Source organism: Aristolochia californica, unplaced genomic scaffold (assembly GCF_029961685.1).
Source record: "Aristolochia californica isolate CCGP_79_NKW_82.1479 unplaced genomic scaffold, dmAriCali1.0.hap1 SCAF_2, whole genome shotgun sequence".
Classification (NCBI taxonomy): domain Eukaryota; kingdom Viridiplantae; phylum Streptophyta; class Magnoliopsida; order Piperales; family Aristolochiaceae; genus Aristolochia; species Aristolochia californica.
In genome coordinates this window covers 49,587,615-49,614,121 of record NW_027181881.1, presented here as the reverse complement: position 1 = coordinate 49,614,121, position 26,507 = coordinate 49,587,615, and the positions used below count along the sequence as shown (strand labels likewise).

The 26,507-nt window shown below is 38.2% G+C and overlaps 2 protein-coding genes across 6 annotated transcripts; both read left to right on the top strand.

Annotated features, from left to right (window-relative positions):
• Positions 1 to 115: 115 nt before the first annotated feature.
• LOC137956887 (basic leucine zipper 61-like) lies at positions 116 to 17,540 on the top strand. Of its 2 annotated transcripts, none has more exons than XM_068804549.1 (5): positions 116 to 169; positions 2,310 to 2,969; positions 13,246 to 13,321; positions 15,926 to 16,052; positions 17,013 to 17,539. In XM_068804549.1, exons 2-5 carry the CDS (start codon positions 2,368 to 2,370, stop codon positions 17,171 to 17,173), a joined length of 966 nt encoding a protein of 321 aa, XP_068660650.1. In that variant the 5' UTR covers positions 116 to 169; positions 2,310 to 2,367; the 3' UTR covers positions 17,174 to 17,539. The 2 variants fall into 2 exon arrangements, with proteins under 2 accessions (XP_068660650.1, XP_068660649.1); XM_068804548.1 differs by lacking the exon at positions 116 to 169 and adding an exon at positions 1,885 to 1,926 and having other exon boundaries at positions 17,013 to 17,540.
• An 859-nt stretch (positions 17,541 to 18,399) lies between these two features.
• LOC137955819 (receptor protein kinase TMK1-like) lies at positions 18,400 to 23,459 on the top strand. 4 transcript variants are annotated; one of them, XM_068802969.1, is made up of 4 exons: positions 18,400 to 19,234; positions 19,449 to 19,494; positions 19,730 to 22,189; positions 22,707 to 23,459. In XM_068802969.1, exons 3-4 carry the CDS (start codon positions 19,879 to 19,881, stop codon positions 23,213 to 23,215), a joined length of 2,820 nt encoding a protein of 939 aa, XP_068659070.1. In that variant the 5' UTR covers positions 18,400 to 19,234; positions 19,449 to 19,494; positions 19,730 to 19,878; the 3' UTR covers positions 23,216 to 23,459. The 4 variants fall into 4 exon arrangements, with proteins under 4 accessions (XP_068659070.1, XP_068659072.1, XP_068659074.1 ...); XM_068802971.1 differs by having other exon boundaries at positions 19,449 to 19,498; XM_068802972.1 differs by lacking the exon at positions 18,400 to 19,234 and adding an exon at positions 19,258 to 19,344.
• Positions 23,460 to 26,507: the final 3,048 nt, after the last annotated feature.

Below are 26,507 nucleotides of genomic sequence, written 5' to 3'. Positions count from 1 at the left end.
CCTCCACCAAACTCGTTAATTCTAAGTTCATTCGACATCACAGAAGACTTCCCGTCTATTTTGAGTTTCTGAATCTGTAGAAAAACGACAGTTCTGCTGAAGGCGCCGCGGAAAGCAAATCCCGAAACCTGTATGGAGAAGAAAAACATAAAAAAGTAAGATATTGAAGGTAATATTATCAAATACTATGAGCTCCGAGTCTTCTTTCTTTATGGCGAGCTTATGAGGGAGTATCGGGTGTCTTCTTCCTTCTAGGTTTTGGTTCATAAATACCATCTGAAAACGAAAGTTTCTGTCGTTTCTTCCTCTTGGGTGGTCTCACTTTGTTGCTTCCAATTGTCCCCAGCCCTTACTGGCATCAACTACGAGTCCTCCCACTTCTCACTCCCAAACATTAAAAACACTGATAATCTTGTCATCATCCAGTTCTCCTCTCAATAAGACACCAGATAAATCATAACTATTCCCAACCTTCCCACTTGCCCATTTAAGAAAACTCCCCCTTAATAGTGGGACTCAGATTCTGTTGTCATATTTGTAAGGAGACGGGATCTCACCAACTACTTGATCCAAGAAAACCAGACCTTCTTCGTCATATATGGAGTCCATTCACATTCGTGATCTGCAACGTCCAATGGATCTCTTGGATGAAGCCGTCCAGGAAATCCCATCATAGTATGGCTTATTTGACCAATATATGTACATGTTACCCTTGTTAAAATGTTAAAGGAATCTATCTCTATCCACGAATTTTAACTAATTCTAAAGCTAATAATTGCTTTTAGAATAGGCAATGGAGAGTCTTATAGTTGAAGACATAATCATCAGCATCATTACTCACAAACTCTCGTCCGCAAAATGGCAAAGAATCCCAAAATATTGGCTTTTTTAGTCTGGGCCCCCCGTATTATGGACCCATGGTACCATATTTTGGTTCCCGCTTCAGGAGCCAAAATCAGGTTTGTTTGTTCCTGCTGTTTACAATGGCTGCGCCCCTCAACCTCATGTAGGAACTTCGTTATTTCTTTCAATCTCAGCCGTTGAGTTAGAGAAATAGGTTGATGTGGGTCCCGCAGTGTACAACAGAATTCCCGAGCCAGGAGGCTCGCACTCTGACTCTCTCTTACTCTCTCGAGAGTGAGAGTGAAAAATAAAATAAAAAAATCGGCGAGGAGACACTTTTAAGTGTCTCGGGTTGGGTCTGGCCATGTCTGCAACTGCCTGGAACTGCGTACTGTGACGGAGCTCCGACCGTACGTCCTGCAATCCATTGTTTCTCCACCGCAGTCGTCCACTCTAACGATTACACAGCTGGCCCTTTCCCTTGTCCGTTTTGGGTTTTGATTCTTGCTCCCAGCTTTTAACGCCATTTTCTTCTACAAGGATCAGGTGAGCTCGCCGGTTGAAAGAATAAATCACAACTTATCCTTGTGTTGTTGTGCAGCTTCTTTGCTTCTTTGTGCTCTGCTTGGTCGTTCTGGTGGTTCATGAGTTTATTTCTTTTCTTGCATGCCGGGATTTCTTTTTTCTTTTTGCTTTTGTCTGGCTTTTTTTTTCCAACTTGGATGCTTGAAGTGTGTCGACATTTTCCTTCTCCAGTTTGGATGTTGAGTACAGCTAATCTGTCTTCTGTCTTTTTGTGTTTGGGATGTGAAAGATGAGGTGGTTGGTCACTGTTTCATTCATTTCGTTTCTATTCGGGTATTGCTACTTTTCATTCTAAAAGTTGGTGGGAAGGATTTCTGCTGTAAGAATAAAAACCATCTCCTTCCTCTTAAAAAGAGAGGGATGAAAATATTTTATTTAAATGTCTAAAACTAAAATTTGACGCTATGATAGATCATTATTTCGTGTATAGTTGGTGGGTTTGTCGGATGGGGGAACTTTGGGTGCTTGGGGGGGATTTTTCCATTATAAGATAATGAGGTAAGGAAATGGGAGTGATCAAATACTGTCTATAGTTTTAATTTTCACATTTCTGCTTTTGGATTATGATTTGTCCTTTTTTCTGTTTTAGTTATTTCACTAGTCTGTCAAACGCACATTAGCGTCAAGTTTCTGATCCCCTGAAACAAAGTTGTTTTGTTAATATGGTTCAATTTTTTATTTTTTTTCACTTTTTATTCAGTCTTATTCTTGTCACCTGGCTGTTCTTGGAATGAATACTGATTCTGTTTTATTTACTAATTCACTTGTTTTCACAAATACTGTAAATTATTTGGGGCGGTCATTACCATCAGAATTTCTTCTTGATGTCGTTCAGAGAAATCAAGAATCTTCTCTCATTTGGTACTCACTTTGTCATGAAGGATCATAGCACCAAAACCATGGCTGAGCCAGGAGCAGTCAAGTGAGGTCACTTCTACCATGTCTCGGCAATCTCGTCTCCCACCCCGCTGTCCATTCATCAGCAAATCTTCTTCTTCTCATCGCAATTCAGATTCCACACTTTCTCAATCACGCAGAACTGGTGATTTTCATGATCACCACCGTCGTTCTCCTTCTCAAAGCTCCATTTTGGAAGAACAACCTTCATGGCTTGATGAACTTCTAAGTGATTCAGAGTCAAATACAAAAGGAGTATTTCATCGGAGATCTGCAAGTGATTCTGTTGCATTATTAGAAGGTTTGGCTACTTTTCCACCATTTGCGTCTTTTGTTAAAGAGGACTCCTCTGTTGGTGATGAAGGTATATCTATTGAAATGTCAAAAGGTATGGAAGAGACTAGTAATTGTAGCGGTTTGGAGGACCGTTGTGTATATGGACCTAATTCTCCTAGGAGAAAAATTAACTTAACCTCTTCGGAATCCTCTATAGTTTCAGTTTTGTCAGAACTTGTTCCTCAAAGAACTATAGGGTATTTACCTGGAGAGGTCTCATATGGTTATCAGATATGCCAGTCTGATGCTAAAGAGGATTCATTGCCTGGTGCTTGTGATCATGATAATGAAATGAAGACTGTAAAACGGTAAGAGGTCCAGCTCATTATTCTGTCGTGCAGATTCTATGTTATCCTAAAATTTACAGCATTGCTTTATAATTTTTTCTGTTTTTTTCTTTTGAGAAAAAGGGAGGAGAGAGTAACTCTAAATGTTAGTTTCATTCTGAGCTTGCATTTGTCTTTACCCTAATAGAAAAAGGTTCTTTCTGGATTTGAAATCTGTATAAATAAACTTTGCACTTTGCAATATCAAGATACTCAACTACTTTTCTTTCCTCATGATGAATTGAAGAGACATACAATAGAAAATTGCTTATGTTAAAATAATAGTTCAGGGGTATTTTAGTTATTTCCTACATTACATTTTAGATAAACAATGTCTTATTTTATCTATGGTTCAATTTTGATTCAATTTAGACATGTATTTTAGGAGATATGTAATTTTGAGTATTGAGGGACATTTTTGTCCTTTTGTAAAATATCACTTAAACCTAAAAAGAGGGAGGACGTGCTTTTCTGGAATTTTCTCCAAGGCAGCAAAGCTGCTCTTCTCCCAGGTCCCCTTGATGAATTGAAGAGACATACAATAGAAAACTGCTTAAAACAAATTCAATTGCTTTGTGGCTATGGCAAACATACATTCATGTCTGGGAGGGCATCATGGTTGTGTAGGTTTAATTTGATCATGAAAAACTATCACTTTGTGCATTTTTTTGGACTTGCCCAATGGTTTCCATTGATATCTTGGGCTCGTTAACACACCCCCCCCCCAAAAAAAAAAAATAAATAAATAAAAAAATAAATATATAAATAAACTTGGGGATGTAACATGAAGTATTTGGTCATGTAAAACTAGCACTTGGCACATTATTTTGGACTTGCTGAATGGCTTCTAATGATATGTTGGGCATGTAACATAGAAGTGAATTTGTGGATGTTTGTTATCCCAGTGATATGTTGGGCATGTACCTGATGTCTCAAACTTAATTGCTGTGGAAACTTTTTATTTCTAGCATTGAGCCATTATTGCACTTTCCTAGCCATTATTGTTAAAATACTACTTTAGGGATATTTTGGTCATTTATCATATTATGTTTTATCCTAGCTTATGTCTTTTAACTAAATAATGTTTTTGAATTCTTATGTTTCAAGTTTCATTCAAAACAGGGTTAGGTGATATATGATTTTTTGTATCTAGGGGCATTTCTATCATTTATATAATTATTCACTTATACCCTGAAATAAAATAAAAGATCTCGTGCTTTTTTCGCTCAAACTTCAATGCAGTCAAGGCTACCTTCTCTCCTCGCCTTTTTCTCTCTTTTTTGTTCTCTTACTTCTGCCTCAAATCTCTTCTTTACATGGTATCAGAGTAGTAACGTCAATCTTGGGTAGATTTCTTCCAGCTTTGTAGCTTCTTTCTCTTTCTGCAGCAACTCCGTTGAAGGTTCTTACAAAAAAATTGGACTAGTAGTGTAAAAATTCAGCTTTTTCCTTTTTTCTTTCTGCCATAACATATTGGTTATTAGTTACTACTCTTAATTGAATGACTATTGGGATTTAAGGTCCTTCAAGGAACCCTACTTGAAGCCCTAGCTTCATTCTTGCTTGTGTCATCCCCAAATTGCCTACATTATCAACCCTAAAGCCTAGGTCATCATTTTTCTTTGCAATTGAACCTTCTTTCAATCAATTTGTGGTCTTGATTGCAGAATATGAGTACTTTGGTTTTTTAATTGGATACATTGCAGGAAATTTTGCCCTAATTGCTTTGATTGTGGGGCCCAGTTGCTTGCACATGCAAAATTGAATTGGGGAAAGTGATTCTAGGTGGTTATTGATGCTGTATTGGGTTGAATTGTGATTTGTTTTGTGGAATTGAATGGCTGAATCAAACACATAAGTTGTTGTCCGAAGGACAATTGAGAGCTCAGATGGAACACACTCTCAACCTATTCAGATAACAACGATCCTGTTGAATGGATTATCCTGTTGAATGGATCAGACTATGTGAATTGGTTAAGGTTTATTTTGATGTTTCTGAAGGCTAGAAGGATGGGTAAATATATTAATGATGATCCTGCTATACCATTTACTGAATGGGAAGTAGAAGACAATCAAGTCATGACTTGGTTGGTAAACAATATGGAGTCATGATTTAGTGACTTGATTTTGTGTTGTGGTACAATAAAGACAATGTGGACTACCTTGGAGTCTATTTTATTTCAAGAGAGTAATTTGTCTCGAATCTATGAACTATATATCAAATATTTTTGTTAAGGAATAGTCTCACATGGATTAGTGAGTACAAAGATCTTGAGTTTATTAGCTGGGAAAGAGGTTTCCTAAGTTGGTTAGTCATTTTGGGATGGACCTTGGACCCAATTTCACATGGTATCAGAGCAGGTACTCATGTGTGGGCCTCCACCCAAATTATCCACTTGTAGAGCGACAAAAGAGCCTACACACTTGTAGAGCCACAAAAGAGGGCATGCACACTTGTAGAGCCACAGAAGAGGGCCTACACATGAGGAGTGTTAAGGAATAGTCCCACATGGATTATTGAGTACAAAAACCTTGAGTTTATTTGATGGGAAAGAGGTTTCCTAAGTTGGTTAGTCATTTTGGGATGAGCCTTGGACCCAACTTCACAATTTTAATATGACACGAGGAGATAGATTAGTGATAGTTTATTTCATTGAGATGAGAGGGGTGCTACAAGAAATCAACACCTTTCATCCATCTATTGCGAATGTTGAGGACATTGGTAAGAAGGAGATTCAGATTCAAGTTGCCAGATTTTTAGATGTTTTGGGTTCAGATATGATGTTATTCGAGCCCAATTGTTGGCCAACGAGGATGTGACCACCCCTGAGCAAGCTTTTAATAGAGTACTTCGGGTGGAAGGTGCAATAGTGAGTAAGCATGAAAAAGATGGAAACCTATTTGATGTTGCTGCCCTTTACCTTCAATCATCTATTGGTAAGCCTGAGGGTCAAATGGTGGTAATAACATAGGTAGATGAAACTTTTTCTCTACTTGCGGCCGTAGTCGAAATGACAGAGGGGATCGGAAATGCATTCACTACGGTAAGTTTAACCTTATTTAAGATAGATCTTGGGAGAAATTTGGTACCTACCTGGGCCAATTCCATAGTCATAGATAGAGATACGGCTTGCCACACTGGTTCATATGCAGAGATTCAACAACTAGTATAGTGACTAAGTTGGTTGACTACACCATCTACTATTTCTCCTGCTATTGAGTCTCATCTTTCATCCTAAGCAAGTGTCACAATGGCGAGTACAGGTATTACTGCACTGAATATGTCTCATTCTCTCTCCTGGATCATCAACTTCGGAGTCTCTATCCCCATGTCATGTATGTCCTCCTTATTTCAGTCTATTAATCCATCTCTTTCATATCATTGAATTATTTTAGTTGATGCGTTCACCTCTACCAGTCAGGGGGAGGGTTCTATTCATACTACTCCATAGATATCCTTATATTTAGTTCTCTTTGTCCCAAAATTTCCTGTCAATCTCTTGTCTGTAAGTTATCAACTTCTTGTGTGTGTTCATGGCTTGCAGACGAAGACAATTAGTTCTGGTCATGAGAAGGGATGTCTCTACCTATTGGATAATGTTTCTATTCCTAGAGGTGTGATACTTACTATAGTTGATTCTTCCTACTTATGTCATCTATGCTGAAGACATCCATCACTAGTTAAGCTGCATCAATCTTTTATTTCTTTACTACCAGATTTTTTTTTATTCCAAGTCCTATTAACTAGGAAAACATCGTTGAGCAAGTTTTCTAGTTAGTTTTAGTTGTAGCACCAAATTGTTTGAATTATATTCTGATATATGGGGTCCATGTCGGCTTCCTAGTCCATTTGGTTTTAAGTATCTTGTTTCATTCACAAATGATTTTAGTCGAGTAACATGGGTGTATCTTCTATGGAAGAAATGTAAAGTATTTGATGTACTAAATTTTTTTTAATGAAATAAAGAATCAATTTGGTGTTTGTGTTCATATTCTTCGTAAGAATAATGAATTGGAGTATCTTAATCACAAGTTTTCATCATTTTGTGCCTCACATGGTAACGTATCAGACATCTTGTCCCTATGCTCCTTAGCAAAATGACTTTGTAGAACGTAAAAACAGACACCTTCTTGAGGTTACCCGGACTTTATTATTGCATATGCATGTACCTATGTCTTTTTGGGGAGATGTTGTTTTGACTTCTTGTTTCTTAATTAATCGGATGCCTTCTTCATTGTCAAGTTCCTCTACAAGTTTTAAAACCTCATTGTAAGTTGTTTGATATTGTTCCTCGTGTCTTTGGATGCACATGTTTTGTGCACATGTTGGACACTTCAATTAATAAGTTGTTATCTCGATCTGTTAAATATGTCTTTTTGGGATATTCTTGCCAGTAAAAGAGGTACAAATGTTATGATCCTGTTACTTTTTAACATACTCCATATTTTGCATCATCTGTTGAGTTTCCAGTGTCTTTTGGATCCTTGTTGGAAAAACCAGTTCCTATTGCTGTTTTGGATGCACCAGTTTCATCAGGTTTTTCTTTACCTCTTCGTGTCTATAGATGAAGCCCTCATACTCTAGCAGTACCTCCAGCAGCTACAACCCACAAGCCCTCTCATCTAGATCGATCGTTTTCCTCTTTGCTTGCAAGTCACGTTCTGTTAGATTTGGATTTGCCTACCAGTCTTCGAAAAGGTAAAGGGTCTTTGTTAGGGTCCTGGGCGTTAAGTACCTATGTCTTCCGCTCCTAACAGGCCGGTCTTTTGGGTAGTATTGGCTAGGTGCTTAACATTTGGTATCAGAGCTAGCGCTCGGTCGTGAGTTCGAATCCCGATGTGTGCTATCGAAGCGGAAGGGGAGACCAAGTGGAAGGGATCGACCTGGAGAACTGCGATGGGGCACTAGGAGTGGGGTAGCCACTTGAGTGGGCCGCCGTTGGTACTGGCCGCCGTGGACGTCGGCTCGCGAAGGGGGGGGGGGTGTAATGTTAGGGTCCTGGGCGTTAAGTGCCTATGTCTTCCGCTCCTAACAGGCCGGTCTTTTGGGTAGTATTGGCTAGGTGATGATACCAAATGTTAAACACCTAGCCAATACTACCCAAAAGACCGACCTGTTAGGAGTGGAAGACATAAGTACTTAACGCCTAGGACCCTAACAGTCTTGTAATTCACATACCATTTCAAAATTTATGTCTTTTGATTTCTTGTTCCCGTTCTTTAAATCCTTTGCCATGTCCTTGTCTACTTCCATTATTCCCTATTCAGTGCAGGATGCTTTGTGTTTTTTTGAATGAAAACATGCTATGGATGATGAAATGAGTGTTTTAATGTCTTGGGGAACATGGTATCTATGTGATCCACCAACAAAGGCAGTTATTGTGGAGTGTCGTTGGGTTTATACCTTAAAATATAATGTTGATGGCTTTATTGAACTACACATGGTAAGGCTGGTGGCAAATGGATTTACATACACCTTTGGTGTTGATGTTTTTGAGACACTCGCTTGTGGCCAGACTTACATCTTTACGTATATTGGTCTTTGTGGTAGTTAATAAAAGATGGCCTCTCTTTTAGCTTGATGTGAAAAATGCCTTCTCGTATGGTGATTTACATGAGGAAGTCTATATGGAGCAACCTCTTGGGCATGTTGCTCAGGGGGAGATAAGGAAGGTGTGTAAGTCAAAGAAGGCTATTTATGAACTAAAATAGAGTTCACGAGCATGGTTCGAGAAGTTCAGCTTAGTAGTGTTGCAGTTTGGTTTCTATAGAAGCCATTACGACTATTCTATGTTCCTACTCAAGAGGAAGGCTGATGTGATTATCACGGTGGTCTATGTAGATAATAATATACTTTTTGGGGATGATCTTGAAGGCATCGCAGAAGTTAAGAATCACTTGGCCACACACTTTTAGACAAAAGATTTTGGCCTTCTAAAGTACTTCCTTGGCATTAAAGTTGCTCATAGTAAACGAGGTATAGTTCTCTTTGCAGAGAAAATATGTCTTAGCTATACTACAAGAATATGGTTTATTAGGTACTAAACCCGTAGACACTCCCATGGAAATCTACCATAATCTACATGACATACATAGTCCTACTCTCATGAAAAAAACACAATACAAACGCTTGGTATGCAAAATGATCTATGCTACAATTACTAGGCTAGATATATCCTTTGTTGTGAGAGTTGTGAGCCAATTCATAGAAAATCCTCAGAAAGTGTATTTAGAAGTTGTCAGGAGGATTTTAAAGTTTTTGAAGGTTGCACCTGGAAAAGGTATGTTGTATACTCAAAATGGTAAAATTGATGTGTTTGGATATTCTGATACAGATTATGTTGGGTGTAAGTTGGATATACGTTCTACGTCAGGCTACTGTTGCTTTGTTGGAGGTAACTTGGTAAGCTGGAAAAGTAAGAAACAAATAGTTGTGACTAGGACGAGTGCAGAGCCGAGTATAGAGCAATGACTTACATGGTTAGTGAGCTTATGTGGATTTAGTCTGTTCTTCATGAATTTGGTTTATATATACTAGAATCCATGCTTATGAAGTGTGACAATCAGGTTGCTACCTTCATTGCAAGTTTTCTTGCATTCCATAAGAGAACTAAACACATAGAGGTTGATTGTTATTTTATTAGAGATGTAGTTATGCAAGAGAAGGTGGTAACTTCATATGTAAAATCTTTAGATCAGTTGGGAGATGTTTTTACCAAACCTTTGGGAAGATGTGAACATGTGTCTTTCTGTAACAAGCTGGGTTTGTTTGATATTTATTCTCTAGTTTGAGCAAGAGTATTAAAATACCAGTTCAAAGGTATTTTAGTCATTTCTCATATTATGGTTTATCCTAACTTATGTCTGTTAGCTAGTTAATGTTCTTATATTGTTTATATTTGTATTTTAGGAGATATATTTTTTGTATCTAGGGGCATTTCTGTTATTTATGTAATTATTCACTTAACCCTGAAATAAAAGAAGGGAGTTTGTGCCTTTCTGGCATGAACTCCAATGCAGCCAAGGCTGCCTTCTCTCCTCCCAATTTTTTTTTTCCTTATTTCTCCCTCAAATCTCTTTCTTTCAACACATGTTGCTTGATCTAATGCACTTTTCATTGCTCATAAGGTCTGAAGGTGGAGCTGGCCTGAGGCTTCTACCTTGTGATAGGATGAATCTGGACATGGTATTAGTAAGTCTTAACCCACAGGCAACCAATGGTTATGACTATTTAGTTAATGGAAAAAAAATGGCAATCTTGCAATAAGGAAAACTGACTTGTCGGTGGCAGTTATGACATAATACTCGTTGTTGATGTTAGGAAAATCACATCACATGAGCACAAAGAAATGTCATAGGCACCAATTTGTGGTTGAAATCTTGGAGATATTTATATGATTTTATTAGAGTTGGGTTCTAGTCCATCCCAAAATGAATAGCCGAAGTTAGGAGGCCGTTTCCCAACTAATAACAACAATTTTTTTTTTCTGAAAATTTATGTATGATTATTCCTAACCAACACTTCTCACATCTAGGCCTTCACAAATGGACAATGAGCTTGAGACGTGAACAACACAACTGGTACATATTCAACAAGGCACGAATTAGGCCTTGTGAAGAGGCCTATCCCAAAATGACTAGCCATATTAGGAAACCTCTTTCCCAACTAATAAACTTAACATATTTGTTCTCACTAATCCATGTGGGACTATTCATTAATATTATACCTCACGTGTAGGCCCTCTGGACTCTTACATGTGGATAATTTGGGTGGAGGCCCACATACGAGTACCTGCTTTGATACCAAGTGAAGTTGGAACTCGTATGTGGTATCAGAGCAGGTACTCATATGTGGCCCTCCACCCAAATTATCCACATGTAATAGAGAGTGATAAAAAAGTCCCACATAAATCAATACATAGAAAGATCTTGGTATTATTAGTTGGAAAATTTATTTTCTAATTTGTTAATCATTCTGGGATGAGCCTTGGTCCCAACTTCACATGTTGTTTATTGCTTTGAAGGCAAGTTGGTAATTTTGTTGTAAATTATTTTAACAATTGTAAGAATAGGGTAAGGGTCAAGAAGACCTAATTCTATGTACTTTATGTTTCATGAGAGATGTATCGACCTTCTCACTTTTTTCCCTTTTACTGCTGACTTACTTATTTTTCCTCCTGTTTCTTTTCAATTGTTTTTATTTTGGGATATTACACTAGGTTTACAAGGTTGATTTTGTAGTCTTATCATAATGACCAAAACCTGCTGAGAGATGAACTCTGTTTATCTTGTTTTCATTGTTAGGAGAGGGGGGGATCAACTGTTGGGCTCCAAGATATACTAGTATCTGAAAATTAGAAATTCCCTAAGTCTGACTGCTTATACCATTTAACATAGAAGCAGCTGCTTTCAGAAGTTGTTTTAAGATCGGAAAAGCTAATTAGAGTTTCATTTTCCAAAAAACATTTGACTTTTTGACGCTAAAGTGGAGATGTTCTTATGATGCTAAAATATTATATCTACTAGAAAAACTTTTAGCACTGAGGCCCTCTTACATATGTCTCATTTTCATGGTGTATATAAAACCCACTTTAACATTTTGTGGGTTCAAAGTGGCGCTGCTTAGTTCAGAGTATAGGGTTTAACCTTCGATATATCCTTCTGCATATTTGCAATGGTTAAGCAAAACACAGATGCGGATAAGGCTGGATATTGGAGGTCCAGCCTCTTGACATTCCAGTGTTGATTACATGTCCTCCCTTGTATTAAAAGGTCTCTCTTAAACTTGTGTTGTGCATGAATTGAAAAATTTCTGTTGATTAGCATTTGTCAAACAGAGAAAAAAATAAAAAGAAATGAGAAAAGTGCTTTTCAAGTAGATTTGCATTGATCAATGCAATTGTTTTTTACTGTTAGTTATAGTATAATTTTGATTCTTCATTTTAGAAAACAAGAAAAGACTTGAGTCCCATGTTAGTAGGAACAGATTAATCCCCTTTCAAGTTGACCAACAGTTTTCCATGAGCAGCAGATAAATGTGCAATTTGTCAAGAGGACCCTCTATTGTTTTATAAACTAGTATTTCTCGCTCCTGGAAAGAAGTATTTACTTTTTATTTGGGTGCTTTGATGTCCACCAATCCGTAAACCAAGCTGATAGCAGCCATAGAATTACCCTAGAAAACAAGGTGATCAGAGAAGTGATCATGGTTGTTGGCATACCGAGGAGGGCATCCAATTAGCCTTCTATGGAGTCATAAAGACTGACGGGAGCAAAGTACCTGGATGAACACTACCCTCTGTTCAGACAGTATCATAGCCTTGGCCCCAGACTATATTTTGAGTTAACCCATCTATTGTAAAGCAGCGATATGAAATACATTAAATGCAAGAAGAAAAGCAAAAAGTAATAGAAAAGCATAATTAAGTAGCCATAATTAAAGATTGGGCTCCTGCACAGGTTTGCCTGTGTGATACTCTTCCAAATAAATCAGAGTCTTATATGTTTGTGACTGCCAAATATTAAAGTGGTAGCTACTACCTTTTCAGGGCCATGTATCATCTTAGGACATCAGTTTCCTTAGTGAGGCTCGCTTAGGTTCAGCTCTGCTGGCTGCTCTGAAGGTAATTGGGTTTCTTGGGTGTCATGGGGTCATTAGGGTTATAGAAACATCCATCTGGTATACATATACCCCTTTGGTTGTATGATTTTATCAAGGCAGAAACACCCTTCTTCACGGTCTCAAGCTTCAAGAAGCTTTTTCTGTGCCTTTCCATATGGAAGATGATTAAAGAGTCATTAACAACTGGTTTCTGGGGAACACGAACTCCCTTGGCATTTCCTCTAGTGTGACAACAAGATCATTGATATTTGTAGTCACATAGATGGATTTTTGGACTCATATCCCCACATCACTGGACTAGCTGATTCCTTCGCTATTTACGAAGCCTTTTTGCAAGATCTTGTCCCTATTAATAGTTTCTTGCCGTGCTTGTATCTCTTCCTCTATTTTGGGAACCCTTGTAGCTTTTGTGGCCTTCTAGTTCTTTAATTAAATTTCATTCTCGTTCTCTTTAAAAAAAATCCAGAAATAACGTACACAAAGACATCATCCACAATGAGTAATTAGCCTTTTGCATTGTGCTCTAGACTGAATCCATGCTTTCCACTTTTACTTTGATTTCTTTTACCATTGCCAAATTGCCAGCTTGTTTTCAAGCTTCCTAATGGTTGACTTTTTTTCTTAAATTTTCTGTAGGTATTCAGGGCAGCGATCAAGAGTCCGCAAGCTTCAATATATAGCTGAACTAGAAAGAACTGTAAATGTTCTTGAGGTAACGAAATAACTTTTAGATGCTATCATGTTGAATTTCTGAAAAATAGAAATACTTCATTGACTTGATGTAATTTGCATACAATTATCCTCTATTTATAATAGAGGAAAAAAGTATAATTCAATTATAATTAAACTACCCTTATCCTAGTTATACCCAAAGTTAAACACTAAAAGATAAGTCCGAAAATAATTAAACAATTGAATATAAATAGAAGACTAACGTAACTAAACACCTTTAACTAAGACTCTTGTAAGACTCCACCATATTAATTTTGATTCTATGAGACTTCTTATAGTGAAAGACATGTAAGACTCTTCTATATATGCTATTCAACACTCCCCCTCACGATGAAGTTTATAACTTCTGCTTGCAATGAAAAGGATTATTGCTCTTGAATCTTGGCTAAAACTTTTTCATAGACGTTAAATCTTCATGATTAGTTCTCCACCTTTCTTGAATACTTTGGTCACATAAAAATTGTTAAAATATGTGGAGCAAAATACCTCTTTCTTGTACTTCTTCTTGTACTTCTCCCTTTAAGCTGGGGATAAAAAGGACATAGAAACTCAACTTGGACAAACACAATGTGGGAGAAGAAAATCACTCCTAGCCATACAACAAAACTCCATACACCAATTTAAACGGTTTTAAACGGTCATAGTTTGAAACACATTCCGCTCAATTTTAAAGGCAAAAAAACGACCCAACTTTAGGGTTTAACAAATAGACAACTCACTTTTTAAGGGTAACTCAAACACAAATTACCTCTTGGGTGAAAAATAAAAGACTTGACTCAAGTTGGATGTTGGGCACACTCCTATACTTTTTATGTAATGGGTCTAGGCATTGTTCTGAAATGATAAAAACACAAGATGATAAACTGAAGGAATACTAGTGGAAAACAACTTTAATCGGAAGGAGGCAACTATGCAACACTCATACTTCCAAACGAATCTAGAATATGACATTTTTTTTTTGAAAAATTAGGGGAGATTATAATGGTAGAACATAATAAATTTGACCAAGTATAAATTTTTCAGGGGGGGTGACCACAATTTTCAGAGTTGACGATGCGTAAGATACACAACCAAGTAACAAAAATGCAAAAATTAAAAACAATATCAAAGCAGGAAATTTTTGCATACCTTGAATGAGCACATCACGAATTGATTAGCTTTGATCAAAACTTTCTGATTAGATGAAAAATTTGGCTAAAAAACTAGGATTCTAGGAGAGAAGGAAACTCAATTCACGCCAATGCATGGAGAGATAATAGGAGAGAAAATAGGGAAAAAGAGAGATTTTTGGCAGAACTAACCTTTAGTACTTCTAACATCAATATCTTCCACAATATAGATCAGAATCACAAACAATCTATTTATCAAGAAACTAGACTCAAAGAACTTTAATTTGATACCTAATTTGACACAAAAAGCTTTGTTCTTGAATATGTTATAACCTCTTGATTTGTTTCGTTATGTAGCTTGACCCTTGCTGACTCCAATGTGAATATCATCTTTCATATAGATCAGATTGACTTGAAATTTTCTCCTTATGAAACTAAACTTCGATTCCTTTTATTCAAGTATAATAGTTTTTCACAAAATATATTTCTTTTGAGAGAAAGAATTTGATAGATTTCAAAATTTGTAATCTGGTCGAACTGTGTACTCTTTCTTCTTTGGCCAGCATGACCATTAACTCTTCCAATATTGATATCTCCCTCTAAACAACTCAGATTTAGAATTGGTTTGATAGATAAGAAAATAAATTTATAGATTTTTTTTTACATGTAATTCTCCATATAAAGTCTTGTTCTTGTTAGCATAAAATGCCTCGAAAGTTTTAAGTTTTTTATTGCTGCTTGGACCTCTCTTGCAGCTGACCTTTGCTACTTCAAATATTGATTCTTCTTTGTAAAAAATTCCGATTGACAAACTTATTTCTGCGTTGGAAAATTGACTCGAAGATCTTTCCGCCAATATATATTTTGCAATATGAAAGTTCAGTATGGAGGTGCAAACGTCAAGAAAACAATGGGTACTGGGACAAGGAAAAATGAAAAAAGATAGAATACCAACCTAAACTACTAGAGATAGATAAAAAAAGGATCACATTATCTTTATGGGTTGACTGAGTCAACTCACAAAACCTACTCTGATACCATGTTGAATTTTTGGAAAAGAAAAATACTTCATTGACTTGATGTAATTTGAATACAGTGAGTCTCTATTTATAATAGAGGAAACAAGTATAATCCAATTACAATTAAACTACCCTTATCCTAGCTATACCCAAAGTTAAACACTATAAGATAAGTCCTAGAACAATTGAATAACTGAACATAAATAGAAGACTAACATAACTAAAACACCTTTAACTGAGACTCTTTTGTGAGACCTCCTCTTGTGAGACTCATGTAAGACTCCACCTTATTAGTTCTGACTCTGTGAAATTTTTTATTGTGAGAATCATCTAAGACTTCCATATCTGTTCTTCAACATCTCAGTTTCTTAAAAGAATGTAATTTAGTCATGCTTGATGGCAAAAGTATTTTTGTGGTAACCATGATTAGCTAACATAGTTGTACTTTTTTTTCAGGCTTTGGAATCTGATTTGACTGTGAAAGCTGCTTCTCTGTTTCAGCAGAGAATTGTTTTATCTGTGGAAAACAACACTTTAAAGAAGAAGATTGCTAGTCTCCATCAGGAAAAAATGATCAAGGATGGTGAGTTCCATTCTGTGTTGATTTTCTCTTTTGACTATATTTTATTCAACAACCATGGGCCATTTCCTGGTTTTTCAACAAACCTATCTCTGTCCGTTTATGTGGAAGTTGCTTATGCAGCTTCTTTCTGAGGAAATTCTGACATTTCCCTTGCAAGTGGACCAAATATAGGTTAAGGCTGTGCTGATTGTTGTTACACCTGATATGCTAAAAGATAATACAAGTCAGCAATTGACATACTGATGACTCTTATTCTTAACATAAAAGGCAAATATGTAAAGCCATCCATATCCAGTCAGAAGTGTCCACAACGAATAAAAATGAGGACACAACTAATAAAAATGAGGACACAACGAGCTGTAGGCATATAGCAATTGGTTATGAATACAATATACACTGAAATAATCCTTCACCTCAATGGTTTCATGGTCTAGATCTGCACTAGCCCACCAGTCAAAATTTTGATGAATGAAAACTCATTACCCACGCAAACAGACTTTTAATATGTCAATATTTTTTCTTAGACAGCATTTGCTAAAAATAGTTTTTTTTTTTGTTTTGAACAGTCCTAGCTGAAAATTGCAGATCTTCCCTGAAATTCTAGAAGACAAGTATGAATGATATTTGTTTGCTACTGAAAAACAGTGCATGGTGCAGCCCTCATACCAGTAATCGCAGGCTTAACATACGCACTTCAATTGTAACAGTAGATGCATCTAAAAAACGTCAATGAGACTCAAACAAATGACTTGCATTTTCTAAAAGGTCATTGTAGTTGGTGGAACTAGTTGCAGTCTTGTCATTTTCAAGGATGCCCCCTTGGATTGTTGTAGGAAAAGACATCAGTCAAAGATGATCTTTCTTTTTCCATGCAGTCACTTTTGATGCTGTCATAGTCTAAACTGTTTTTCCTTTGGTAAATTTGATTTTCTTGTTCTTTGGTGTCGCCTCTATTCACAGGTCAATGCCGGTCATTACAAAATGAAATTGAGAGGTTGAAAACTGCCTACATCAAGCATCTTAAAAACCAACAGAAATCAAATTGTGATACAGGACCAACCGTAGATGCTTCTCTACAAGCCAGCTGGCAGATGCTAAACTTTGCAAAGTTGAGCTTATGACGACAAAAACGGTTCCTTGAAAGGATGGTTTGAGAAGGTGATGAAGGAACAGTTTTCTATGTTTTTTTTTTTTTCTCTTCTTGGAACTCATTTACATATTTACATTTGCAAATACATGTGTTGCTGCTAGCTAATTTCCAGGGAGACTAATCAAAGGTGTGTTTACTGATGGTAGAGCACTGGGCATCAATTTATGCAGTACCAAATTGGATGCTTACATCCCAACTGCTGCTTGGCTTTTTCTGTTATTTTTTTTTGTTTTTTTTGAACACCGGCTATCTTTTCCAATTAAATGGCAATTTACGGATTTGGGGGAAAAGTGAGGGGATTTGCAACTGGGAAAGGGGAGGCTACCCCATTTTACCAAAGCCGGTGCCTCCAGAAGCAGCAAATTGATGTGTTTAGACTTCAAAGTGGAGTATTTGATCGTCTATGCGTAACAGGCATTGGCTATTTCAAGCTGAGAGGAAAGACGAAAGGAAATGATGTGGGACTTTTGCATTGTTAGATCGATTAAGAAGACTGATGGTGATGCCGAGTTAGCTGAAAGCTCTCTGTCATGAGGTTGCAGAAATACTTTCCACGCGTCTTTGACGATACTTCTTGCCTGATCATTTAGGTCATCTTTCCATCCCTCGGTAAAAAGCTTCGCGGAGCTCCATTTTTTAGGAAATCAGAGCAGGTTGCCCCTGAGGTTTCACAAGAAAGCATGGGCAATTAACAGTGGGAGATCAGCTTAAGGGCTGAAAAGAGACCTAAATTATATTCGTTAACGTAAGTCCAATACTTCCATCTAATCGAATGTGCTTCTGGACCATCATGACAAATGGCTTCCCTCCAATTGCGAGAGACAGATCTCAAAAGTTTGATTTGACCCTTGATTGTCCTCTTCTTCTTGTTCGTCCAAAATCTAACCTTAATTTAATTAATGACGGCTTTAAAGCCTTTTTTAGATGGCTCCCACCGACGACGGCACCATTGTTCTGGCAGAATCCCTCTTATCCACCTTAATCGTAGCGTAACTTGATTCTTAGATCTCCTTAACCAGACCTTTCCTTTTGTCAGATAGGTGGGGCCATGAATGATCAATGTGAGCCCGCTCGACAGGCTGTTCAAATCATATGTGGACGCATTGAAGCTTCGTTCACTCTTCAATTTAATGAAGGTTCGAAGGTCTACTTCCTCAAATTCATCTCCAGTCTTCGTTACCATAAAAGCCGACTGTTTGCAATTAATTTGGTCAAGCAGCGAAGGATTTTTCCCAGTTACATTGACCATGCATGAAATGAATCGGCTGATATTGGCCAGCAACCTTTACAGCCTCTTTACAACCTTTACATTTATATATTTCTAGTTAAGTTTGAAGAGAAAGAAAGGAAGGAACAGTTGGATTGTTCCAATATCATCTTTGTCTTCTGGGTGGGGAATGAATGGTGCATCTAGGCGTCTGAGATATAGCGTCTCATCTTCATATTTTGCTCCCAACTGAATCTGTTTTCCTCCTCTTACAAAAGGCCATTCATGGGCTATTTGGTTTTGTTCTTCTCAACTTCTCTACCATGATAGTGTCAGTACCCTGCATTTCGCGTAATTATTTGTGGTTTTTTTTCCTGTGTCTCTATATTTAGAAGATGATATAATTTTTGGTCAAACACGCGCTCTCCTGCTTGGATCATGGTTTGGGTTTTAACCATAATTTGAGGAGATGGACAAACCATCATTGGAGGAATCTCGATCTTGAAATCTTGAAAGAGGCTAAACTGGATACTATAATCATATTTCAGTTAATCACCGTGTTCGGTGGCAGTTAGTGGGGTCTCGATCTAGAACATCAATCCTTTTCCTGGGAACGGATTTCGCTGTGCTAAGTAGGACCGGAATTCAGGGAATCCGCCAAGTGGGCAAAGTGAAAGAGAGACAGAGTTCCGTCCCTCGATACGGTATTATCTTTGCGAAGCACTGTCTGTGGGAGCTAACAGAGGAATAAATTATTAGAAGAAATGGGAGAAAATGGGAAGGAATGTACTCGTCTTTCGAGGATAAAAGGAAGTTTCCATTGAGGTACCCAACTTTGCTCTCTGGTCTCTCTCCGCAATTTTGTTGTTTTGTTGCATTCGTCCTTCCACTCTGGGATGATCTGAGGTTCGCGGCCAGGGGCTGCAACCGGGAAGGTTGTAAGCTCTGTGAATTTTTATGTTTTGGAATGGGAAGACTGTTTTGTGCTTACGGGTGTTTTTCTTTTTCTTTTCTTTTTTCTTTTAATGATTTTTTGCAGCCTGGGTTCTGGAGTGCGTGCAGTATCAAATGATCGAGAATTTGATGTGGGTATCTTGGAAAAGTCAATATAAGTATTCTTGAAGTTCTTTCTTTTGTGGTTTGAGAAATTATAATGTGTTGCTTTACCATTAGATTGTGAAATTTTCAGATGCTTGTGGCTGTTTACTTCATATTCTCATGATTTGTGGAACTTCGCTTTGGATTTTTCTGAAGTTTGTAGAAACTAGAAGATTCCGTTTTGGTTTTACAAAGAGCTGAAATGGGGCTTTTCTTGTGCAGGATTTTTGGTGTCGATCTATTTTCTTTGTTGTGTTTAACCCTCAGCAATTCTTGCTGATGTCAATACCAGATTTCTGATAGTTGTGGTTGGAATTGCTGAATGGTCGTGAGGGGTTTCGTGATTTGAGTTGTATTTCTTTCACTACTTCATGGGAGGGCTACCTGCCAAGCTTCTTCTCTTCTCTCTACTCATTATGCGCTTGCATTCTGTAATTTTGGGATTTACAGATGCTTCCGATGCTGCAATTCTTGATGATTTTCGGAAAGGGTTAAAAAATTCAGAGGCATTGGAGTGGGGTGATAATCATGATCCATGTGGACCCCCTGCATGGCGTTATGTTTTCTGTGAGAATAACAGGGTTACTCAACTTCAAGTTAAGAATCTCGGCTTGATCGGTCCTTTACCCCAAAACTTCAATAAGCTTTCCAAGCTCACAAATTTAGGGATGCAGCACAACAGTCTCAACGGGAAGTTGCCTTCCTTTTCTGGATTGTCAGAACTGCAGTATGCTTATTTGGGTAACAATAACTTTGACACAATCCCTTCTGATTTCTTCAATGGCCTTGACAAGTTACAGGCCATGTCTTTGGAGTATAATCCTTTGAACAAGTCAGGATGGATTTTGCCTTCAGTGCTGAAGAATTCCCCCCAGTTGGTGAATCTATCTTTAATCAACACAAATGTTGGTGGGCCATTGCCTGAATTTTTGGGGGAGATGCCATCTTTAACAGCTTTGAAACTATCTTACAACAGTTTTACTGGGCAAATACCTGCAAGCTATGGTACATCCAGTTTTCAGATATTGTGGTTGAACAACAATGGTTTGACAGGTCCCATCGATGCTGTTGGTTCAATGTTCTCCCTGAAACAGCTGTGGCTCAATTCTAACCAGTTCACAGGGGCAATTCCTGCCAGCATCGGAAACTGCAGTTCACTATCGGAGTTGTGGCTCAACAATAACCAGCTTGTAGGTATAATCCCTTTGGAGTTAACATCACTGCCGCTACAGGTTTTGAAATTAGACAGTAATACGTTGATGGGCTCTATCCCCACCTTTCCAAAAGAGGTTAACGTTACCTTATCTTCTAACTCATTCTGCCAGCCAGAACCTGGTATTCCTTGCTCACCGCAGGTAACTGCACTTCTGAGTTTTGTTTCACATGTGAATTATCCTATAACTCTAGCAGATTCATGGGTGGGTGATGATCCATGTGCTAATAACTGGCTAGGTGTCTCTTGTAAGAAACGAAAGGTGGCAACCGTTAATTTGCCTGGCCATGGGTTCAATGGGACTTTGAGTCCTTCATTGGCTGCATTGGATTCTCTAGAAAACATAAATTTTGCTGGCAACAACCTTAGTGGTGTAATTCCTGACAACTACACCCAACTGAAGTCACTCAAACAGTTAAATCTACAAGACAACAATTTACAACCTCCAGTACCAAAATTCAACACTGCTGTCAGGATGGTTCTTGATGGAAATAAGTTACTAAATGGTGGTGGCACTGAATCACCATTGACTCCTGGGAGTTCAAGGTCTCCATCAAGCCCAAACTCTTCACCAGATGCTGGCAGTTCAGGTGATGCATCCCATCGAGGCTCATCAAGACAGAGCAGTAAGAGAGCATTGAAGTTATGGGTCATTACTGCATCAGTTCTTGTTTTGTTTCTTTTGCTGCTCATATCTGTGTGGTACATTTTTAGGAAGAAAAAGAAGGGAATTACGGCTGTACCTCCTCCAGTTGTTGTTCACCCCAGAGAATCATCTGATTCAGAGGTTAAGATAGTAATTGCTGACCGAACTAATCAGAGCTCATCTATTACTGCAAGAGACTCTCAGAGCATTGGTAGTAGTGGAGCCCAAGTATTCGAGTCTGGCAACCTGGTCATATCCGTACAAGTGTTGCGTAAAGTAACCAATAATTTTGCCTCACATAATGAGCTTGGGCGTGGTGGATTTGGTACAGTATATAAGGGTGAATTTGAGGATGGTACCTTAATAGCAGTTAAAAGAATGGAATCTCGTGTTATAACTTATAAAGCCTTGGATGAGTTCCAGTCTGAAATTGCAGTGCTTTCAAAAGTTCGACACAGGCACTTAGTTTCCCTTTTAGGGTACTCAATTGAAGGGAATGAGAGGCTCCTTGTGTATGAATATATGCCACAGGGAGCTCTGAGTAAGCATTTATTTCAGTGGAAGAAATTGAATCTGGAGCCTTTATCTTGGAAACGCAGGCTAAATATAGCTTTAGACGTGGCAAGAGGGATGGAATATCTACATAGCTTGGCCCAGCAAAGCTTCATCCACAGAGATCTCAAGTCTGCCAATATTCTCCTTGGGGACAACTTTCGAGCCAAAGTTTCTGATTTTGGTTTGGTGAAACTTGCACCAGATAGCAAACAATCTGTGGCAACTAGGCTTGCTGGGACTTTTGGATATCTAGCACCAGAATATGCTGGTATGTTGCTTGCTCTGTGATTATTCCTTTTTGTTATTCTTATTCTTTCAGGGTTTTTTGTTCATGGTAATAGACATTAAAAATATGAGCTAGTTGATAAGCCATCTCGATCATTAACAAATTTCTAGTTCTTTTTTGCATGGATCATTCATTATGCAAGGTCTTTTTTGTTTTCTCATCTGTTGATGTTTATGATAGCATTATGAAATGCTGATGACCCATGTTGCCCCCTTTCTTCATCTGACCATTGAGCCAAAGACCAGAGTCACCAAAGGGTATTGACATTTGTAGCCACTTTCTCATTATTATTAGTGTCATGGGTCATGGCATTCTGTAAGTAGGAAAAGGGCGCTTAACAGCCATTCCAACAGATATTCCTCCGTTGGATGTGCTGGTGAACTCTTGGTCACGTTAGGGACAAAACTCTCACATCTCATGCAAGTAAATTTTATATGTCTTGAAGCAGTGAAATATTGATTATGTGCATGTTCTTCTTACTTGTAATCCCTGATTTCAGTCACAGGGAAGGTTACAACCAAAGCTGATGTATTCAGCTTTGGTGTAGTTTTGATGGAGCTTGTGACTGGCTTGAGAGCTCTAGATGACGACCGGCCTGAGGAGAACCGTTATCTAGTTGAATGGTTTTGGCGCGTTAAATCGAACAAAGAAAAACTGATGTCCGCTACTGATCAGTCTCTTGGGGTAAATGAAGAGACTTTTGAAAGCATTGCTATCATTGCTGAGTTGGCAGGTCACTGTACTGCAAGAGATCCTAATCAGAGGCCTGATATGGGCCATGCTGTTAGTGTGTTGTCACCACTTGTAGAGAAGTGGAAGCCCATGTACAATGATCAAGAGGAATATATGGGGATTGATTGCAGCCAACCTCTTTGTCAGATGGTCAAGGCATGGCAGGCTACTGATAGTGCCGAATACAACCTTTCAAGCATTGATGATAGTCGGGGCAGCATCCCTCCTGTGCCCACTGGATTTGCAGAGTCCTTTGCATCTAATGATGCACGGTAAGGAAACTTCTTTGTTCCACAGTTGCCAACAGTTTACTTGTTGCCTTCAGGTCCTCTGTTATTTTATTTCACGGACTTTTTTTGTACATGTAGATACAAGTTACATATAATGTGATTTTGGTCATCTGTATATCTCTAGAAGAACAAGAAAATTGCTTCCCTCTTTCATGTGGAAGCTCACTTGAGTTTTTCATGTAACGAACATTCATATCTCGTTCTATTCCACGGAGGGAGATTTAACAGTTTGTTCTGCTCTTGTTCTTTGTGGCAAGGAGTTGTAAGTAGATGCATATCCGTTGGTTAAATGTACTGTTATAATGTGGCTATGATATCAGTTATCAAACATTCCTATTTAAATAAGGCAGTTGTTGATCTGCCGCTCTGCTCCTTTGAAAAATATCCATGCAAAGCTGACACTACCAGGCTTCCAGACTCAAAAGAAGCATTTGGACTGGAGATCGGCTGCTTCAGTATATCCTTCACGTCAGAATGCTTCCTGGCCAGAGAAGGGGTTGCCCCAAAACCCTTCCCTCCTTTCTTATAGATGTACCAAGCAGATAAGAGCAGCATTGGAAGCAAAACCAGGATTATTGGGATAATGACGCATAGGATCTGTACTTTCCATCTACTGGCTTCTGATGAATTCCAGTTGGCTGCATCACCTGAATCCGAAGGAGGGGGAGAAGATTTTGGAATTAATGGATATCCATTCAACAACTTATTTCCCTCAAGACGCAAGTTAAACTTTCGGCCGGAATGCCGGTACAGGGGGGTGGTTCTATGTTGTTGTCTTTTAGACTCAACTCCACCAGCGACTGCAATTGAGTGTAGTTTGCAGGGATGGTACCAGTAAGATTATTCCCTGTAAGAATTATGCGGTCCAGAGAATCCAACCAAGCAAGTGAGGGATCATAGTTCCATTCAGACTACAGTGAGGCAAATTAATTGTTAATATCACCTCCTTGTTAAGATTGCAAGTTATTCTGTGCCAGCCATTCGAGCATGGATCATCACCCAACCATGAATTGGCTAGCATTGTTGGGTAATTCACATGAGATAGAAAACCCAAAAGCGCAGTGACCTCCATTGAGCAAGAAATACCCACGTCGGATGTGCAGGAGTTGGGAATATAACTAAACTTACTGGTTGCCATCCAATCTCAACACCTGGAGGGCAGTGATGTTAACCCCAGAGGAATCAAACCCACGAGCTTGTTGTTGCCGGTGTAGGTAGGTACTTGACGAGACGGTGGTCGGTGTCTTCTTGTTTTTTAGCCTCTCCGTTCGGCATCTCAACTATCTGTTCGGTGATGATCGTAAACAGAGAACTCAGAAAGCACTTCGAAAAGGGCTTGGAAAAGTGACAAATAATACAATCTCTGGTTTTCATACCCCGTGAACTTAACGACGAAATCCGGGTTGAATGACTCATAGCCTTCCAGAACAGTTAAAGGGACGCGAATGTAGGAATTCTGAACCTCATTTAATTCAAAAGATCATATGGGTTCAGTGCTCATCCGGCAGCTACTTTGGCTCAGAGGTCACCTCTTCCCCTGGAGGAACAAGATCCCTCGTATATAGATCGTCATTTTATTTGTGTTTTGGAAGAGGACGAAATAATCGAAAAGAATTAAAAAAATCTAGAAGACAGCCTTAATAATATCGGCAAAAATCTAATAATAGTTAGTTTGTGAGGGGCATCATCTATCATCTGTCCCTCGCAAGCAATTGATTCCTTCGCGCAATGTGCGCGTAGAAATGGATGAACTTATCAGACCATGATTGTAATAGTTATCTGATCACCTCACAAAGTCAAAACTTCTCTCCAGTAGAGATGATGAAACTAAGACCTGTTAGTGCGCATACGCTGGGGAAATTTGAGGCAAAACCCGTTAGTGCGCTCACATTGGTACAGATAAATTTCGCTTCCCCCCCCCCCCCGTGTTTTAGGCATAAATCATTCAGAGGGGGTGGGGCTGGGGCTGTCGGGAAGGAAGCTCAGTCGAACGAGGTTTCGGAGAAAAAAATTTCTCTCTCGCTCGCTCGGCGCCTTCGGCTTCTCTTCTCTCTCAGCCTCCCTCTCCTCTCCCTCTCGACCTCCGTCGCAGAGTACGGGAGGCCGAGCCTCTGCCGCAGAGCCTCTCGGCCTCCCTCTCTTCTCCCTCCAGGAACCGTCAGAACGCCGCCTCCGTCGCCGTTTCCCGTTGGCCCGCCGTTGAGGAAGACGACGCGCGCCGTGAGGAAGATATCTTGGTAAAAATAATAATTTATATTTTTTATTTATAAAATAATTATTATAATTATTTTATAATTACTATATTAAATTAGTGATTTAATAGTCATAATTAAAATATTATTAAAATAAATATTTGATAAATTATGTTTTAATACCACTAAATATTTTTTGTGTTGTACTTTGTATGAACAGATATAATTTTTTATATTAAAATATGATTAAATTATATTTATATTATTTTTATTTTTATTATTACGATATTTATGTAGTACGATATTTGTATAATTATTTTATATTTGGATATTATAAAATTAAAATTTGATTATAATTTTAATAATATAAAAATAAACATTTGTTTAATTATTATTATTAATTAATATTAATTTAATTTTTTAATAGTAAGATATATCAAAATATTTTATTTAATAAATCATTTATATACACTTTAAACCACACTTTCCGTTATACACGCTAACACAAACAAATACTTTAACTTTACTCTCACTATAATCCACTTTCCCTCCGTACTTACATTGTGCACTAACGCCCCCAACCCCCCTCCCCCAAGCAAGTACTTTACCTTTCCTCTCACTATAATCCACTTTTCCTCCGCACTTACATTGTGCACTAACGCCCACGCCCCCCTCACCCTAAGAAATTGGATCTCCTCTGTGTTCAGTCATCTGGAATTTGGATCTCCCTGTTACTTGGGAGCAGATCCTTCATTCTTCGGAAGCGAGACTTTTTACCGATTTCCACTTCTGGCGCACAAGGCCTGATGCTTTCTCACGAGTTATTTATTCTCTTTTCCCCGTTTTGAAAGAGATGCTAGCACAATTGGAAATAAATTATAATTTAATCAAAGTGAAGAGAAGTGCAGTACAATCCCCATATTTGATCCTTTAATTCTATCTCTAAGCACTCATTTCTCTCTCATTCCCTTGGAATTTACTGGTTCTTGGAAGTTTTTAAGGTTTTTGAATTGAAGAAGATGTAGTAAACCTCTACAGTATCCCTTGGGTACACAATTCAATTTAGATCTGCATCCAGAGAATAGC